The sequence below is a fragment of the Crinia signifera genome, chromosome 1 (assembly GCF_055691185.1).
Source record: "Crinia signifera chromosome 1, ASM5569118v1, whole genome shotgun sequence".
Taxonomy (NCBI): Eukaryota; Metazoa; Chordata; class Amphibia; order Anura; family Myobatrachidae; genus Crinia; species Crinia signifera.
In genome coordinates this window covers 51,540,825-51,559,824 of record NC_139217.1, presented here as the reverse complement: position 1 = coordinate 51,559,824, position 19,000 = coordinate 51,540,825, and the positions used below count along the sequence as shown (strand labels likewise).

Genomic DNA, 19,000 nt, shown 5'->3' with positions numbered 1-19,000 from the left:
CTTTAGAACCAGATTTAAATCTTTTATTGCACATTAATAAACGTTACATTTTAACCACATTAGCTCTTGGTAAGTGGGGTGCCCCAACAAGACCGTTCTCTCTTTCTATGGTGGACGATTGCTTTTATCGCTAATGAATGCTCAGCCCCTGACTTTCTATACTGGTTGGGTTTAATATGGTATAAAATGTAGATTCTCCCCCTAATTTCCAGTGTTGGACCAGTACTTCAGGATAACCCACTAGTCCTTTTCCACTGCGGCTTATCATTATGGGAGATACCATTTAGCAACATCCACTGCTCAAATATCTGCAGACCCATATTCCACCCTCTTTCTCCTGGTGTTTGGTTTCTATCCTCACTGTTTCCAGTCTGTGTAAAACAAGTGAAGATAACTATTCAGCTGTACTGGGTTGCGCTGCTAAATCCTTGAAAAAGCGTCCTAGTGACGTGAAACGCGTTGGACCGCTGTAAAAGATCCCCCAGAGAAGGAGAAGACCTGTCAGACGCTGTCTCGCTATCTATACCAAGCCGCCGGAGAGACGGTGACGTCACCCGCCGAAGTCCGGACACGCTGAAAACAACAAACAGCGCATTGCCGCTGCTACATTCTGCTGTCCACGGGAGCTCCAATAACGGACTCTAGGTACTTTAGATAAGAGTTAGCACAGTACAGGTTAACCACTGGGACCTTCCAATATCTCAAAGGGGCTGTAAAACATTATCGCCATTTTTTTATTTTGATTTTTATTATTATTATTTTATTTTTATTTTTTTATTTGATTTTTTGATTAATTGATTTTTTTCATTTGCACTTATTCCTTATTTTTTCTATTATTTTGATTTTATTTCGTTTGTATTCACCCTTAATTCATCTATATCTTTCTTCTTCTTTCTTTTTGTCTTTGCTTTTCCATCTCCATTGTCTTTTAACCTCCATCCCTCCCCCCCTTTTGTCTTCCCACCATCCTCCAAGCAAGCGCCGGTCTATTTTCTGCCCCTCCATAAGCAAATATCCACATTGCGCTGCTAAATGTCTGAAGAATGCACATACTGTACATAAAAACCAAAGATGATGTGTAAATCGTGCGTTGTACTGTCCATACTGTATATCTAGCCTGTGTGGCCGCCCCAACACCCAGGGCCTTACACTGGTCACCAAATAAACCAAAAAAAGATGATACTTACTACAAATCGACTATTTACTTTTTCTAAAATCTGTTTCTCATTTAATGCCATAGATTCTCCTTTCCTCTTTTTTATCCTCTTCTTTTCCAGCTTTTTGCAGGCGTACATTTTCCCGGTGGCTCGTACTTGGCAGGCGCACACCTAGTAAAACAATGGTAGGCACGTCAGAGATGCAGTTTGACAGTGATGTGACAAAACAACAAAGGGGTGTGGAGGGGGACTCACCTCTCCAAATCCACCTTTCCCCAGCACCCGGTAATGACGGAACGTGTTCTTCGTGACTGGCTGCCTGAAAGATAGGAGGTAAAAAATTTTTTTTTTTTTTAAATAAAACCTTATAGACATCATGAGTAGCAATTGACTTTCTTTTTTCTCTTTGGTTAGATACACTTTATAGCAGAGTATCTATTAATACCTTCTTCTTCCAGTAGGATATAGTGCTCTGCGTATGCAAACTCCCAGTAATTGCAAAACACGGTGGGTAGGGTAAGGGCTGTTTCACACAGTACGGTTCCTGCCGCACGGTGAAATCCCGTACGGCCAGGGAGCCGTGCCGCACTCAGCAGTTGTGAATGGACACTATTGTGTCCATTCACACGGGACGGCCACGGCCCGGCCGCACGGCTGCAGCCGGATCCCCCCACTGGAAGGGACGGCTGCCGGGCTGTGGCCATCCCTGCCATTATAAAATTCTGAGTGCGGCGCGGCTCCCTGACCGTACGGGATTTCACCGTGCGGCAGGAACCGTACTGTGTGAAACAGCCCAAAGGGTACAGGGTGGTCTGCTCACTTAACCCTTTAAATGGCAACATCTCCGTGAGAGATCTTCAAAATATCTGCTAAAACTGCCAATGTTTACCCCTTGGAGGCGCAGGGCCAAGACCACAAAGGCCATAATTTTGGTAAAGACTCTTGGTGCTGAAGATAGACCAAAAGGAAGGGCTTGGAACTGGAAGTGTTGGTCCCTTAAGGCAAAACGTAGATATTGCTGGTGTCCTTCCCAAATTGGAATGTGCAAATAAGCATCTTTGATGTCCAAAAACAGAAGATACTCGTTCGGTTCCAAACTTGTGATTACAGTTCTGAGCGACTCCATTTTGAATTTGTTGTAGACAATATACTCATTGAGGTGTTTTAGTTTTCAAATAGGTCTGACCGAGCCACCCGGCTTCGGTACGACAAAGAGGCTGGAATATTAACCAGGACCACGCCTACTGCGGGAGCCTATTGATGCAGCAAAATACAGGCGATAAATGGGAATACACACACAAAAAAATTTGTTCTGTGTTTTTTTTTCTTCTAAAGAACAAACACCACCAACACAAAACAAACTATAACATTTACAAAGGGGCATGATATCAGGTTAAGTGTTTTTTTTTTACCTTTTATCAAAAAACCTAGTAATGATTAATTTATCAAGTAACGTGATGAATAATTCTGGTAGATTTAATTATTAATGTTTCGGTAAAGAGCACTATTAGCAAATTTATCAATGATTAAGGTGATAATATTTTAGAAGTGTACATTATACACATACCAAAAGTTGTGTAAGATGTGGTAAGAGGGGGGGGGGGGTGTATTTATGTAACCTTACTGGTAGCACTAGTAGGAAGGGTTGGGCTTATAGGGCAGAACACTGCACAGAGTTCGGAAGGGCTCCGTACTTGCAGTGCAAATACGGTCTGCTTTTGTATGTAGCCCACCAATGCAGTACAACGTCAGTTCAAAAACGCAATTTGTGCAGGGGTCCAAATCCCCAATTTGAAATCTGTCCACGTGTTTCCAATTTGCTGTCCCCACTGAGGCGCAATGTTATGATAGCGAGGTGCAAGGCTGCACCCTACAGCTGGATTAACTCTAAATGAGGCATTCTGGGGTCAAGCAGACGTAAGAAAATAATTTTATTGCACAAGGTGTAACAGTCCATGTTTTCAGAATAGCAATGCCATTTGCCTACCAGCTCCTAAATGCCATGTTACAGACTGTGTTTGAAAAGGGACAGTTAGGAGCTATCATTTTTTAAGCTTGATACAGTACATCTGACCCTTTGTGCCTTGTCGCAGAGCAAAGCTCTCTGACCCATTGTGTCTTCACCCGTTCCCTCGCTACATAAATATAACACATTTCACTTCTATTAATACACAGCTTCTGGCCTCGGCTATGGAGATGACACGGAGGATTACTAACACAGTGGGGCAAAGGTATTTCACCTGGAGAAGTGGTAAAATGGGCGGTAAGCACAACCAAACAATCAACTCCTGCCATTTTTCAAACCCAGCCTGTAATGTGACAGTAAGGAGCTGATTGGCTGCTGCGTTATCACCTTCCACTATATAACTTCTCCAGGCTGAATACATCTGCCCCAGAGTTACGGAGACACATTTGCTTCTTGATGGTTTAATGCACACACAAACACTTTAGTCATGCACAAACGTATTATTTGAATAACATGCTATGTTTATGAGGTGTACATGAAGCATACCTGCCTAATATTGTTTAGGTCTGCCAAAAAACAGCTCTGACCCATCAAGGTCTCTGCAGTTGTCCTGTGGTATCTGAACATTAGCAGCATATTCCGTCAGCCCTGTAAGTTGCATCAAGGACCAGCTATGACACTCATGTGCCCACTGTAGGTGGACAGCGGTCAGCATGGGCACTGTGACCAGTCTGCGGCTAAGGAGGTCCCATGTGCACTGTGTGTTCTGACCTCTTTCTATTATAGCTAGAACTGACTTGGATTCGGCTATCAATGAGCCTTGGGTGCCCATTCACATAACATATACGGTATATATTATATCTACATATGTATACTGTGTATACATATATACACACAGTGCTTGGAAAACAGCAGATATAGAGAGACAGCCCCACCACCACCATATATTATCTAGGCTGAGCCTTGCGTTTCATTGCGGCTTCTAGCTCAAGGCAAAACAACTCTATAAAAAGCAATAACTAATCAATAACACAACTACTTCCGATCAAGGTCCAGTGCACTTTATGTGCACATATAACCCAACGTTTGCAGCCACACAAGAGACACATCACCTCCTGGCACTGTAAAGGCCATTGTACGGTGTATCCATGTGGAACGAATTGAAGTTAAAGCCAGGCTCTTATCTAAACTCGCTGCCTGCATTTATTTTATGGCAGTAATCAGGCATTCTAGGGCCATAACATGGAGAACGCGGTGTGCGAGGAGGCGCAGCCCTACACAGCAACACATAATTACACCAAGGCACAAGCTTTCCAGCATATGTTTATCGCTCCCTTTTATAATGGTGCACATTACCAGCGATAGACGGATATGAACGCACTTTGGAAGCATCTGAATTCATTTTGTATTTAATCCACACAAAACCAGTTTTGTTTTTTTAAACATAAGCCCTAATTAATAAGATTACTTAATAATAACTACCTTTGATAGCAAAAAGACTATATTATAGTTTAACATATTCCATTTTGTAAACAGCCTATTCCAGACACCAGGGTAAGATCCCATTGGCTCCTGGTCACAAGGCACTGTATTGCCATAGACTCCTCAGGCAGCAGGGATACTGGCCACAATGCACTGTATTACCATAGACTCCTCAGGCAGCAGGGATACTGGCCACAATGCACTGTATTACCATAGACTCCTCAGGCAGCAGGGATACTGGCCACAATGCATGCACTGTATTATCATAGACTCCTCAGGCAGCAGGGATACTGGCCACAATGTGCTCGACTATATTGCCATAGACTCATCAGGCAGCAGGGATACTGGTCACAATTCATTGTATTACCATAGACACATCAGGCAGCAGGGATACTGGCCACAATGCACTGTATTACCATAGACTCCTCAGGCAGCAGGGATACTGGCCACAATGCACTGTATTACCATAGACTCCTCAGGCAGCAGGGATACTGGCCACAATGCACTGTATTGCCATAGACTCCTCAGGCAGCAGGGATACTGGCCACAATGCATGCACTGTATTATCATAGACTCCTCAGGCAGCAGGGATACTGGCCACAATGTGCTCGACTATATTGCCATAGACTCATCAGGCAGCAGGGATACTGGCCACAATGCACTGTATTATCATAGTCACATCAGGCAGCAGGGATACTGGCCACAATGCACTGTATTATCATAGTCACATCAGGCAGCAGGGATACTGGCCACAATGCACTGTATTACCATAGACACATCAGGCAGCAGGGATACTGGCCACAATGCACTGTATTACCATAGACACATCAGGCAGCAGGGATACTGGCCACAATGCACTGTATTACCATAGACTCCTCAGGCAGCAGGGATACTGGCCACAATGCACTGTATTACCATAGACTCCTCAGGCAGCAGGGATACTGGTCACAATGCACTGTATTACCATAGACTCCTCAGGCAGCAGGGATACTGGTCACAATGCACTGTATTACCATAGACACATCAGGCAGCAGGGATACTGGCCACAATGCACTGTATTACCATAGACTCCTCAGGCAGCAGGGATACTGGCCACAATGCACTGTATTACCATAGACTCGTCAGGCAGCAGGGATACTGGCCACAATGCACTGTATTACCATAAACACATCAGGCAGCAGGGATACTGGCCACAATGCACTGTATTACCATAGACACATCAGGCAGCAGGGATACTGGTCACAATGCACTGTATTACCATAGACACATCAGGCAGCAGGGATACTGGTCACAATGCACTGTATTACCATAGACTCCTCAGGCAGCAGGGATACTGGTCACAATGCACTGTATTACTATAGACACATCAGGCAGCAGGGATACTGGCCACAATGCACTGTATTACCATAGACACATCAGGCAGCAGGGATACTGGCCACAATGCACTGTATTACCATAGACTCCTCAGGCAGCAGGGATACTGGTCACAATGCACTGTATTACCATAGACTCCTCAGGCAGCAGGGATACTGGCCACAATGCACTGTATTACCATAGACTCCTCAGGCAGCAGGGATACTGGCCACAATGCACTGTATTACCATAGACACATCAGGCAGCAGGGATACTGGCCACAATGCACTGTATTACCATAGACACATCAGGCAGCAGGGATACTGGCCACAATGCACTGTATTACCATAGACACATCAGGCAGCAGGGATACTGGCCACAATGCACTGTATTACCATAGACACATCAGGCAGCAGGGATACTGGTCACAATGCACTGTATTACCATAGTCACATCAGGCAGCATGTCAACCTCTTTTCGGCCTAATGCATTTTGACCTTTTGACATCCACCTAGACAAATCTTCCTATCATCCGGATCCTGTTTCACAATGGGTAAAGTTTTTTTCTTTCCTATTAGAATGTGGTCTCCTTTATCCAAGGTTACTCTATAATGCTCTTGCAATAAGATCACAGGGCCCTGAGATGAGTCTGCCCTTTCCCCCCACCGACATCCTGCGGGGAGAACAGCCTTGCCAGTCGCTCGGCCGTAGGTTAAAAGGTGCACTTACCTCTCCAGCCATTTCCACTGCAGGAAGCGAGAGAAGTACATGCTCAACTTGAAGAATTCAAACGGTAGTCCGCTCAAATAATCGTGAACCACTCTGCAACAAAGAGAGGAAACCGACATTAGCTCCGGGATTTAATGGCAGTATGTGCACAGGTATCCTCCACAGATATCCCAACAGCATGCAGGGAGACAGTAGGAACTGGTCATTACTTATCAGGACCACATATACCAGCAATAGATGCCTGAACGTATAGCAGTAATGTCAACTTTATGCGAACTACAAAACAAAATAAAGTACAACAGTGCATTATGGGATAGTACCAGCAGCGAGACAGAAAACACGAAAACTCTGACCTATTACATACAGAGACAGCAGATCTACAATGACAGAAGCATAGGCTAAAGTGCATGATAACACGACACTATTGGGTGAGCGCAAAGATTTGGGCGTTTTCATTTCCGATTTATTTTTGTGTCCTATCAGGTAAAGTGTCATTTTATTGATATTAATTTGGCATTAAAATAAAATATCTAGGACAGTACAAAAGCACTGTCAATAGGTTTCCACGGATAATAAACATAAAATAAAGACATGCGATACAAAAACACCAAGAAACATCAAAAAATGTCCAAAAATTTGCATGGTACGGACTTCTCTGGATCCCAGGTACCAGTGGTGCCTTTGGGCTATTCATTTATACACGCTGCAGCAAGGGAGCAATGAGATAAAAATGAAGTAAGTGAAGAGAATGCAATGATGGGGTCAATTAATTAGATGGGCATACACTTTACCTGATAGGAGACAAAAATAAATCGGAAATGAAAACGCCCAAATCTTTGCGCTCACCCAATAGTGTCGTGTTATCATGCACTTTAGCCTAATGTACATTCCAACAGGACCCATTCCAGGAGGGACAAGATGCTCTGTTTCTGGACATCCATGCCAGTGGCAGTTGCAGAGTTGCAGGGCTGCAGCACAGTCCAAAACTCAGATAGGGGAGCCCCACCAACTGCCACCCTACACAGCACAGTCCGGACTCACTGGCAGGTGTAGCTCTCCTATTTGAATTTGCATCAGTGGTGCAGTCCCACCTCTGTAACTGCCACAGGCAAGGATGTCCAGGAGCAGAGCATTTTGTCCATCCTGGAATGGGTCATGTTGGGAGGTATGGATGGGCGTTCTATTGTAGATCGGATGTTGGCTATGGTAACCAATCTGATTCTACCAATTTACCACCTTTTAGGACATAATAGATTAAATCTAATTGGTTGCTATGGGAAAGATCTCATCTTCATTAGATCTCCCATCTCAGTAAATTTACACCTAGAGGTTGCCCTGTGACACTATAGCAGAGTGGAAGGTCATCGCCATAGTTACATGGGGCAGGGGCTGACTGTATGAAGGTCAACATACATTAGGTTAACCACTAAAGGTTCAAAAGTGATAAAAATGGAGTGATGAACAGCCAACCAATCAGCTCCTGCCTGACATTTTTCAAACACAGTCTGTGACATGTCAGACAGGAGCTGATTGGCTGGCTGTTTATCACTCTCCATTTTATCACTTTTAAAGCTTAGAGAATCTGGTCCTAAGTGAGTAATAGGATTACTCTGCTAATCCCCTACTGTATTGTTCTATGTATTGTATTGCAACTGAGAACAATAGGATAGCCATGGTGAGCCATGGCCTAAGGAATATAAATGAGAGGGGCTCCATCTGTAGCTAAGGTCGACAGGGTTGGAAGGATGACACAAGCATTAGGACGAAACTGGGAAGGTCAACAGTGAAAAGACAGACATAAGTTTTCCCGTTCTTTTTGTCCCGAATGTCAACATGAACACTGCATCAGTGTGCTGTGCCCGCCATGCTTCAGGCACACTAATAAATTCTCCCTCAACAACACTAGTGGGTTGTAAGGTATGAAATGCTGCCTGTTGACACAAGTCGGCTCAAAAAAAATTGGAATGTTTATGTCGACCTTTTGACTCTCGACCTAATGCTTGTGTCGACCTTACTCCTTTAGTGGTTGACCTTCTTAGGCGTCAACCTAGTGACCATATCCCGCCACATGAAAATCGCAAGCAAGATTAACTGAGAAGCTGACTTGGGTGGAGCGCAGGGTGAGGACACTTGGCCCACTGTGGCGGAATGCGGCAGTCGTTCATTTTTCCTAATGCCCAATGGCTGGTGCATGCCCCCAAATACACTGCGGAGGATACACGGTGCAGTTTGAGGACAATACAGGAAAGCTTGTGATGAATTAGGACTTGTCCACAGAAAATGGTTTCTCCTGTCGCAAATCGCGCTCACAACCTACTACTATATTATCAAGTCTTTGGTATAGTCCAAGTCTTTAATATAGTCCAATTCCAGATGCGGACTTTTTCTGTTTCTTTCTTTCCCTTTTCTCGATTTTTCTTATTTTCTCCAAAGGGGAGTATGGAAAAAGAAAGAAAATAGAGGATGGTATGTTATATGTTCTCACAATCGTACTCGGAGGAGATCACCACCACCGCTACACGGAAGTGGGTATATTATTTCAAGAAGGGTAGCGTACCCTACTCACACCAAGAAAGGGTTGTGCTCCACACATAAAGGTATCTTTCATCCGTGATAGAGAGAGCTAGCTCCAATTCAAACCACGACCTTTGCCCTTTCTGATATAAATAACGTCACCATGTGTATTTCCAAATAAATGACAGGGGGGACGTACCCCACTTACACAGCACAATGCGTTGTCAATCCTATCTCGGTATCTTTGTGGGAGTGTCCTCCTCCCAATATTGTTGTATTCTTTTCTCAATAAATATATATAAGAGAAGAGAAAACGTACTTAAACGTGTAACAAGTTTTATTCTTCCAAAAGATACAATTAAAATAGGACAAAATTAGACCACAACACCTGCACAACAAAGATGAAAAAAAGGCACTTAACTTTGTTCAGGGGATCAGGTCCGGACTGATACCCCTGAATTGAGAAGTGAGGCAATGCAGTAATGTAGGTCTTTTAGATATGTCCCAGACTCTCCATCAACGCGTTTCAACCGTACCAGGTCTTCCTCAGGATGTGAGAGTCTGGGTCTACAGCATGGGTATATATACCCTTATATCCCTCCCCTTCCTGTGGGAGGGTTTGTTAATTAAAAACCGGAAGTGACCAAACGCTATATACTGCGTTTAAAAAGTCTTTAAAATTTACAACATGGCTGATACATAATCCTCTACAATACATGGGTGTATGCCAAACATCATATATGCACTTCTATGCCAGCGAGCGCTGTCAGAGGGAGGGAAACACAAATCGCGTGGTGGAACGCAAAATTACACAGGAAGTCCGGCCGTGACACGCATACTGACGTCAGCGGTCACGGACTTCCTGTCAGTTAATACCTCCGCCGCTCAGCATGTTACAAGCGGCCGGGCTGACTCCGTTTGTTATGTGTATCCCGGAAGTAGCGCTATGTAGCGCAATGCGGAAGTGTACACTGGTGGAACGCAAAACAAGCGTTTGGAACGCACCCGGAAGTCAGCCTTGTTATCTACATGTAATATATCGTTCAGTAAAAGCATAATTCAATAATAATATAAAATATACAGATAAGATACTCATTACGCAAATACATGAGTCTATACAGCATATTTAAGATCCAGTATAAATATAATTAAAATTGTAATTAAGTTAATAGTAATAAAAACATTAAAAATGAGACAGGAGCATCTTATAAAAGTAAGAGAGGATCCTCTGTACAAAAATGGGGAATTGTGAGGGGATTAATAGAAATAGATAAAGATTGGGAAGGGATTGATACAAATGGGCAATTGATAGATCGACTAGAAGAACATGGCAAAGGATGATTCTGTATTTATAAAAACCATTTTGTTTCAAAGTCCAGATTTAATCCCTCTGGGTGCATGGTTCCCAGATTGAAGATGGACCTCATTTCTGTTTTAGCCAAAGATTCTTCCAAAATATCCTTTCTCCAGCTCCCCACTACCTTCCTAATTCCACAAAAAGATATCAATTGGTCTGTTTTGCACTCATGGTCGGTCGATCTATTGCCGATCGATCTATCTAGTCGATCTATCAATTGCCCATTTGTATCAATCCCTTCCCAATCTTTATCTATTTCTATTAATCCCCTCACAATTCCCCATTTTTGTACAGAGGATCCTCTCTTACTTTTATAAGATGCTCCTGTCTCATTTTTAATGTTTTTATTACTATTAACTTAATTACAATTTTAATTATATTTATACTGGATCTTAAATATGCTGTATAGACTCATGTATTTGCGTAATGAGTATCTTATCTGTATATTTTATATTATTATTGAATTATGCTTTTACTGAACGATATATTACATGTAGATAACAAGGCTGACTTCCGGGTGCGTTCCAAACGCTTGTTTTGCGTTCCACCAGTGTACACTTCCGCATTGCGCTACATAGCGCTACTTCCGGGATACACATAACAAACGGAGTCAGCCCGGCCGCTTGTAACATGCTGAGCGGCGGAGGTATTAACTGACAGGAAGTCCGTGACCGCTGACGTCAGTATGCGTGTCACGGCCGGACTTCCTGTGTAATTTTGCGTTCCACCACGCGATTTGTGTTTCCCTCCCTCTGACAGCGCTCGCTGGCATAGAAGTGCATATATGATGTTTGGCATACACCCATGTATTGTAGAGGATTATGTATCAGCCATGTTGTAAATTTTAAAGACTTTTTAAACGCAGTATATAGCGTTTGGTCACTTCCGGTTTTTAATTAACAAACCCTCCCACAGGAAGGGGAGGGATATAAGGGTATATATACCCATGCTGTAGACCCAGACTCTCACATCCTGAGGAAGACCTGGTACGGTTGAAACGCGTTGATGGAGAGTCTGGGACATATCTAAAAGACCTACATTACTGCATTGCCTCACTTCTCAATTCAGGGGTATCAGTCCGGACCTGATCCCCTGAACAAAGTTAAGTGCCTTTTTTTCATCTTTGTTGTGCAGGTGTTGTGGTCTAATTTTGTCCTATTTTAATTGTATCTTTTGGAAGAATAAAACTTGTTACACGTTTAAGTACGTTTTCTCTTCTCTTATATATATTTATTGAGAAAAGAATACAACAATATTGGGAGGAGGACACTCCCACAAAGATACCGAGATAGGATTGACAACGCATTGTGCTGTGTAAGTGGGGTACGTCCCCCCTGTCATTTATTTGGAAATACACATGGTGACGTTATTTATATCAGAAAGGGCAAAGGTCGTGGTTTGAATTGGAGCTAGCTCTCTCTATCACGGATGAAGATACCTTTATGTGTGGAGCACAACCCTTTCTTGGTGTGAGTAGGGTACGCTACCCTTCTTGAAATAATATACCCACTTCCGTGTAGCGGTGGTGGTGATCTCCTCCGAGTACGATTGTGAGAACATATAACATACCATCCTCTATTTTCTTTCTTTTTCCATACTCCCCTTTGGAGAAAATAAGAAAAATCGAGAAAAGGGAAAGAAAGAAACAGAAAAAGTCCGCATCTGGAATTGGACTATATTAAAGACTTGGACTATACCAAAGACTTGATAATATAGTAGTAGGTTGTGAGCGCGATTTGCGACAGGAGAAACCATTTTCTGTATACATTGTCCCTATTGAGGGTTGGGTGACCCTCTTTCTCCTGTTTCTATTGCTGCTCCTTGTGCGCCAGTAGGATACTGTATCCATTTCTTCTGTCCTAGGACTTGTCCACGTCCGGTGGTTTTGTCCCAAGATTGCCCGATGCTGGGAAGATGCAGCCTGACATTATCTTATCTCCTAATGATAGATATGTAGGTACCTTCTCTCTTGTTTATTATAACATTAATCTATAAAGCGCCGGCATATTCCAATGCGCTTTCCTACCGGGAATACATTAATACCGCTTTCACAGAGCTAATGCTGGGTCAGACCTGGGCTTATGCTCTTGGCTCCAACCCCGTCACACAAAACCCATTATTCAGTGTGATTCTTTCACACCGCACCCAACACGGGTCAAACAGGCAACATCCCGCCAATAACCTGGGATTTCATTGTGATAGGGGGGGATCAAATCAAACCATATATGGTCAATATTGTAGGCAAAGCCAGTGTTAGACAATCATAGAATATGTGTACAAGCAAAAGCACAACCCTGTCATCCACCACATAACTGACCCGAAGGATGACTGGTCAGCTCCACCTGTGCAACGTTGATGGCTGCTTCTCTTTCTGGTCAGCCGGCACTACTTGTGGAGGCATCAAAATGACTCCTGGAGTGACCAGTTTTTGGGCTTCTTACTAACCATTGGAGCCTTCCAAAGTGCAGAATGCAGAGGCTAGCTCATTATTATAACAGAGGTAAGGACTCAAAGGACCTTGGGCCAGATGCACTAAGCTTCAAAAGTGATAAAATGGAGAGTCATAAACAGCCAGCCAATCAGCTCCTACCTGGTCGATATGGTCGCTCAGTGACCATATCCTGGGTGATTTTGGCTAGAATCGCTCCTTGTGTATGGGGCTTAATTGTCGAATAGGGAGGAACAAAACAACAACATATTTGTGACTGTGGAGTAGATGTATGAAGCAGCGATAGGGGAGGAGAAGTGGCCAATGGCAACCAATCAGCTGCTCTGTATAATTTTATATTATGCAAATTATAGATGTTACTTCAGTGCTGATTCGTGGGCCACTTCTTCTCCCTTATCGCTGCTTTATACATCTACTCCATAGACACATACATGATTCAGAGACGACTTCCCTAAATCTAAAAGACAGGTATTGTATTCTGATGTATAGGGAAGTAAAAGGGCAGCTCGGAACCGACAGGTGTACCAAAACGTGCGCGACACCATGACCAGTTATACAATATACGTTCGCCAATAGCAGTAAAGGTCTGGAGGCTTTCGTTTACAGCAGATGCTCTGTACCAAGCCCATGTCCACCATTCCCCAAACCATTTACAGAAAAGGGAAGCGGTTGAAAGGTCTACAATGTCTAGATCATGGATGGCCAAACTGGCCCTCTAGATCTACCAATGGTCCAGGATTTCCAAAACACTAATGAGCCCTACACACAGAGCGATATTCAGGCAGTTTCTGAGCAATTTTACATAATTTCACTAAAATCGCTCAGAAAATGGCTGAAGATCGCTGTGTGTGTAGGGTACATAGCGAAATAAATGTGCAGCCCCTCGTGTCTGTATCTGGTGCAGATTAATAACCTGCACCCAGTTCTCAACACAGAACACTGCCCCTAGCAGCGCTGTGTGATGAGTGACCTGAGCGATGCAGTATCGTTTAGAATGTGCTCCTACACACGTCGCTACATAAGGCCTATAACTGTCACATTTCCCAGACTCCCTAGCTGGTGCACAGCTGTCGTCACTTCTAACTGTCACATGACCCAAATCACCTGTCTGGTGCACAGCTGTAGTCATTACTAACTGTAACATGACCCAAATCACCTAGCTGGTGCACAGCTGTCGTCACTACTAACTGTCACATGAGCCAAATCACCTGTCTGGTACACAGCTGTAATCATTACTGACTGTCACATGACCCAAATCCCCTAGCTGGTGCACAGCTGTAGTCATTACTAACTGTCACATGACCCAAATTACCTAGCTGGTGCACAGCTGTAGTCATTACTAACTGTCACATGACCCAAATCCCCTAGCTGGTGCACAGCTGTAGTCAGTACTAAAGGCCCCCATACATTATGCGATTTTGGGCCGATTTCACCCGATTTTGGCACTTTGGGCCGATAAATCATGTGAAATCGGCCCAAAATCGCATGTTTGTGACGTCTGATCCAATCTGATGCGCGTTACCGTGTTCATCAGATTGGATCAGGTGGTCGGACCTGCAGAACATAGACGCTCGAGATCTACCAACGGTCCACGTTTTCCAAATCACCTAGCTGGTGCTCAGCTGTAGTCATTACTAACTGTCACATGACCCAAATCCCCTAGCTGGTGCACAGCTGTACTCATTACTAACTGTCACATGACCCAAATCCCCTGGCTGGTGCACAGCTGTAGTCATTACTGTCACATGACCCAAATCACCTAGCTGGTGCACAGCTGTAGTCATTACTAACTGTCACATGACCCAAATCCCCTAGCTGGTGCACAGCTGTACTCATTACTAACTGTCACATGACCCAAATCCCCTGGCTGGTGCACAGCTGTAGTCATTACTGTCACATGACCCAAATCACCTAGCTGGTGCACAGCTGTAGTCATTACTAACTGTCACATTTTCATACCTGCTGCATTCATTCCTACTATAGATCCACAGGCTGCCTGATATACATGAACTGTTAGATCTTGAGGACAGGTTTGGCCACCCCTGATCTAGATGGACATTCAATAGGTTGACATTTACAAAAGGTAAACACAACAATGGTCAACACAGGAAAAGGTTGACATGAGTTTTTCACAATTTTTGGGACTTTCATACTTGATCATCCATGTTGAATACAATTTGGGATGGTAAAGCGTGCTGAGCGAAGTGAGGAATCAGCCCCGACACACAACCCTGTCAACCTACTGCATGTCAACCTTTGGACTGTCTACGTAGACACAGTAGACCTTTCCATCCACACCCTACAGAAAGTGTTATTGTACATGCCACAGATGCGGACATGAGCCGGTATAATCAGAGGAAACCATCTTCCTATGGAGTGTGTGCAGGTCACAGAGACTGTAGAAGGACGTGTGACGGCTAGAGCCCAGGCATTGTCTATGGCAGCTCGGCAGTAGTAACAGGTGGAGGGTGGGGCCACCACTGCTGACATGATGTATTGCATGTGTCATGGCTGCATACATCAATGTACGTAAAATGGCACTGAAATACCATTACATCTGTGAGTCTGCTTCCTGACCAGATTTTATTGCTCCTGAAATGGGCTCTGGTCCACGTCCATCTCCCTCTGCTGTAGCGGAGTCAGGCCGCTTTTCTGCAACAGGCTGTCTGACATCAGCACTTTCAGCGGGTCACTTGCTAGGCAGGCGGCTCCCGGGTAACAGAGCAAAAACGCAGAAAGTTCACACTACACGCTAGGCAAGCCTGGCAATGGAGCTGGGACAGAGTCAGTGGGAAGACAGCAATGCAATATGGAACTATGGGGGACCTGCTCTGTCCTATATCCTTGTCCTCCTTCCCCACTTACAGATAGAGCCATCCTCATCTAGCCCCTTAATAGGATTAAGTGAGCCAGAGCTCACCATGGCTATCCAGAGAAGGCTAGTTGAAGAAGGGTCCATCTGTACCAGTCTGCCTCCATATTTTTTTTCACATGCTTCCCACCTAACACCCTACACTTTTCATTCGCCATGGTTGCCTTCTCCACGACTCTTCCATAGTCCTGTGCCCACATCATGTCACCTACTTATCCACTAATCCAACACAACTATCTTCTGGTTTGTAGCCAGTTTCTTCTGGTCTTCCCACAAGGTCTGACTCTCGGTTCTCATCATCCCTCCTTCTCTCCAAGGCGCCACTTTCTGTATCATATTACAACTTGCTTTTTTGTTTTTCCTCTTGTCTGAGCCAACCATCTGCCCACCCACAGACTCCTGCCCATCGTTTGAGGAAGGCCTTGAAAGAGGTGCAATGACTACACAACCCAGAGGAGAAGGTGGGACATATTTGCTGCAGCAGCCTTATTCCCACCACTGACTACCGAGAGCAAGGGCTTGGCTGTACAGCACATGCATGGCTGTACAGCACATGCACATGGTCTGCCCCATCCGTGGGCGTCTGGTGATTTACTGTCAAACTGATCCTAGGTTGCGGCAGACTTGGATGACCCAATGGGTTAGATCCTTTAGATCTACAGTGTCTAGGTATATGATCAAAAGGCTGACACCTAATGGTTGACAGGGTCAAAAAGATCTATAATGGTTGACATTAGTATTTCAGGTTTTCTTTTTTGGCAGACATGAGTTTTTCATGGGTTTTTTCGGTGTCTATTTTGACATACGTCAGCATGTACACCATATGAGTTTACCTCTACGCTCGCCATGCTTCAGGCACGCTATTATAATCTACAGTAACTCTATGCCCACATGGATGTTCGTTAATTAAGAAGAAGTTGGACTTTTACAAAAAAATACATATATATATATGAAAAACTCATGTCGTCCATTGTTGACCTTTAAAACTCATGCCAACCCTTTGACCATGTCGACCTTTTGGTTGTCTACCTAGACACTGTAGATCTAAAGCCTGGATACCTTTTCCAACTATCCAGTTCTACAGGCCTTTAAATGGGGTGGTGCCTTCAATGACACGGATGGAGTTTTCCAAAAACTTGCATCATAGTTGAGCAGGGACATGTTTTAATTGGTCCCTAACGCTTCATACATAAACATTGGGAGGAATGCACCATTCTGCAATGCCTGCTTTCTCGTAAATAATACTGACGTACTCATCGCTCATGCTGAGCATTATACAGTATATTGGGAACAAAAAAAAAGATTTTAATAGCGAATAATAGAAAACTTTTTGCAATATTAGTGCATTAGCAAGCATCGGACACGCTCATGTTTATTTCTTCTGCGTTCAGTCCTGTACGTTACCTACCTAGTGCAGTCATTGAAGAGCTCCTTGCAAGGACTCTGTTGCAGCCTCTCCTTACATTCTTGTACGGTGTCCTGAGGTATTTCCGGCAAATGGGCCGCAGACTGAAAATAGGGGAGAATTGAACGTGTAAATGTACATTCTATACATTTCAGTAAAGACAAATCATCTAAAACCGGACAACATACTATTTACATATACCATCATATATACACACACGCACATATATATAAAATTAAATAATCATGGCGAGTGTTGAGCACCCTGTAACTGTATTTATTAGAGCATGTGGTCACAGGCCAACCTGGGAATGACGAGTGCTGCTCGCACCCCATGCGTAGGAATGGCGGGTGCGATGGTAGCCTGTATGTTTATATGTGGGTTCATTTTTAATTAACCATTTTGTGATCACGTTTCTCATGCACCCCAGGTAAGCTCATTTATCTGAAACCGGTGACAGCTGTCCCTTTAATACTAATTCAGGTGTTGTGTTGGTGACCGCCTCACCTGTAAAAGCCATAAGGTATTTGGGCAGGCGAGCTCTAAACCAGGAAAAAAAATTCACGATGTGTAAGCAGTTGCCAGTAGCAAAGTGTCCAGGACTATGGAAGGATTCTATGAAGAGTTTATAGTAATAATCTGCACTGATCCTATGACAAAAGGTAGAACTGGAACGAGCTTCAGGGCCGCTTTGCTTAAAACACAGATAGTTTACAGTACATCCTGGCAGGCACTGCCCATGACATACACAGTCTACCAGAGGGACAATAATATCAGTGTATTTCAACCTATACACACCTGTCAATATTTGCACTACAAAAAAGATAGTCTGCCCTCTATGCAGTAACCATCAGGAAACAGGCGTCCATCCAAAAGCGGAGAATCAACAGGAGGAACTAGTTAACCCCTCAGCTGTAAACTGCACAAATGTTTCATACCATTCCAAGTCTGTCCAGAGATTGCTATGGATAATCCGAGCCAGTTAACCAACCAGTATAGTTTTGGAGAGTGGGAAGAAACCGGAGTGCCCTGAGGAAACCCACCCAAATACAAGGACAATATACAAACTCCATTGTGAGAACCATATTTAAAAAAAAAAGGCTTGTGAGTAGTCTGGGATATACTGTAAATGTGCACGGCTGGGTGGCTCCTGCTTTATCCCAAGATGAATAAGATTTTCCACCATACAAAGGGCAGTATTCAATGAAAAAGTTCTCCGTGCATGGAGAGCGTTTTATTTCGCTCTCCATGCACTCTCCGTGCTCCGGAGGGCTCGCTGCCACTCCTGCTCCCTCTATTCAACGTGGTTAAGACTCGCCGCCACTCGCGGCGAGTCTTAACCCCTGCAGGGAGCAGGGAGCTTTCAGGGAGCCGGAAGCAGCCAGAGAGATTAAAGTCTCCCTGGCAGCTCCAGAGGACTGTGGAGGGGAGGGGGGCTCTCCAGGACCCAGGCTGCACCCCCCTATAGCCAGCGGGGGACCCATATTTTTTTAATTAAATATATATTCATGTGCTATAAGCACATGAATAAAAATAACATGCCCCTTCACAGAAAAAAAACCCTGATTTTTTGACACCAAAATTTAAAAAAAAAACCTTTTAGATTAAAAGTTCACATTCCAGCTCTCCATCAAAAGATGGAGAATTTCTACACGGAGAGAGACGGCGAAAATTACTTAAAAAGACGGCGAATATTTCACATTGAATAGGGTTGCT

The 19,000-nt window shown here is 44.0% G+C and overlaps 1 protein-coding gene across 1 annotated transcript in view; it reads right to left on the bottom strand.

The window, feature by feature from the left end:
• Positions 1–19,000, bottom strand: part of GRK4 (G protein-coupled receptor kinase 4) — a 153,527-nt gene that overhangs the window by 24,937 nt on the left and 109,590 nt on the right. The window contains exons 5-8 of the mRNA XM_083151741.1: positions 17,288–17,388; positions 6,688–6,780; positions 1,413–1,476; positions 1,188–1,328 (exon numbers count right to left, since the gene is read on the bottom strand). Coding sequence (XP_083007867.1) covers positions 1,188–1,328; positions 1,413–1,476; positions 6,688–6,780; positions 17,288–17,388 — 399 coding nt within the window. The remainder of the gene's footprint in view (positions 1–1,187; positions 1,329–1,412; positions 1,477–6,687; positions 6,781–17,287; positions 17,389–19,000) is intronic.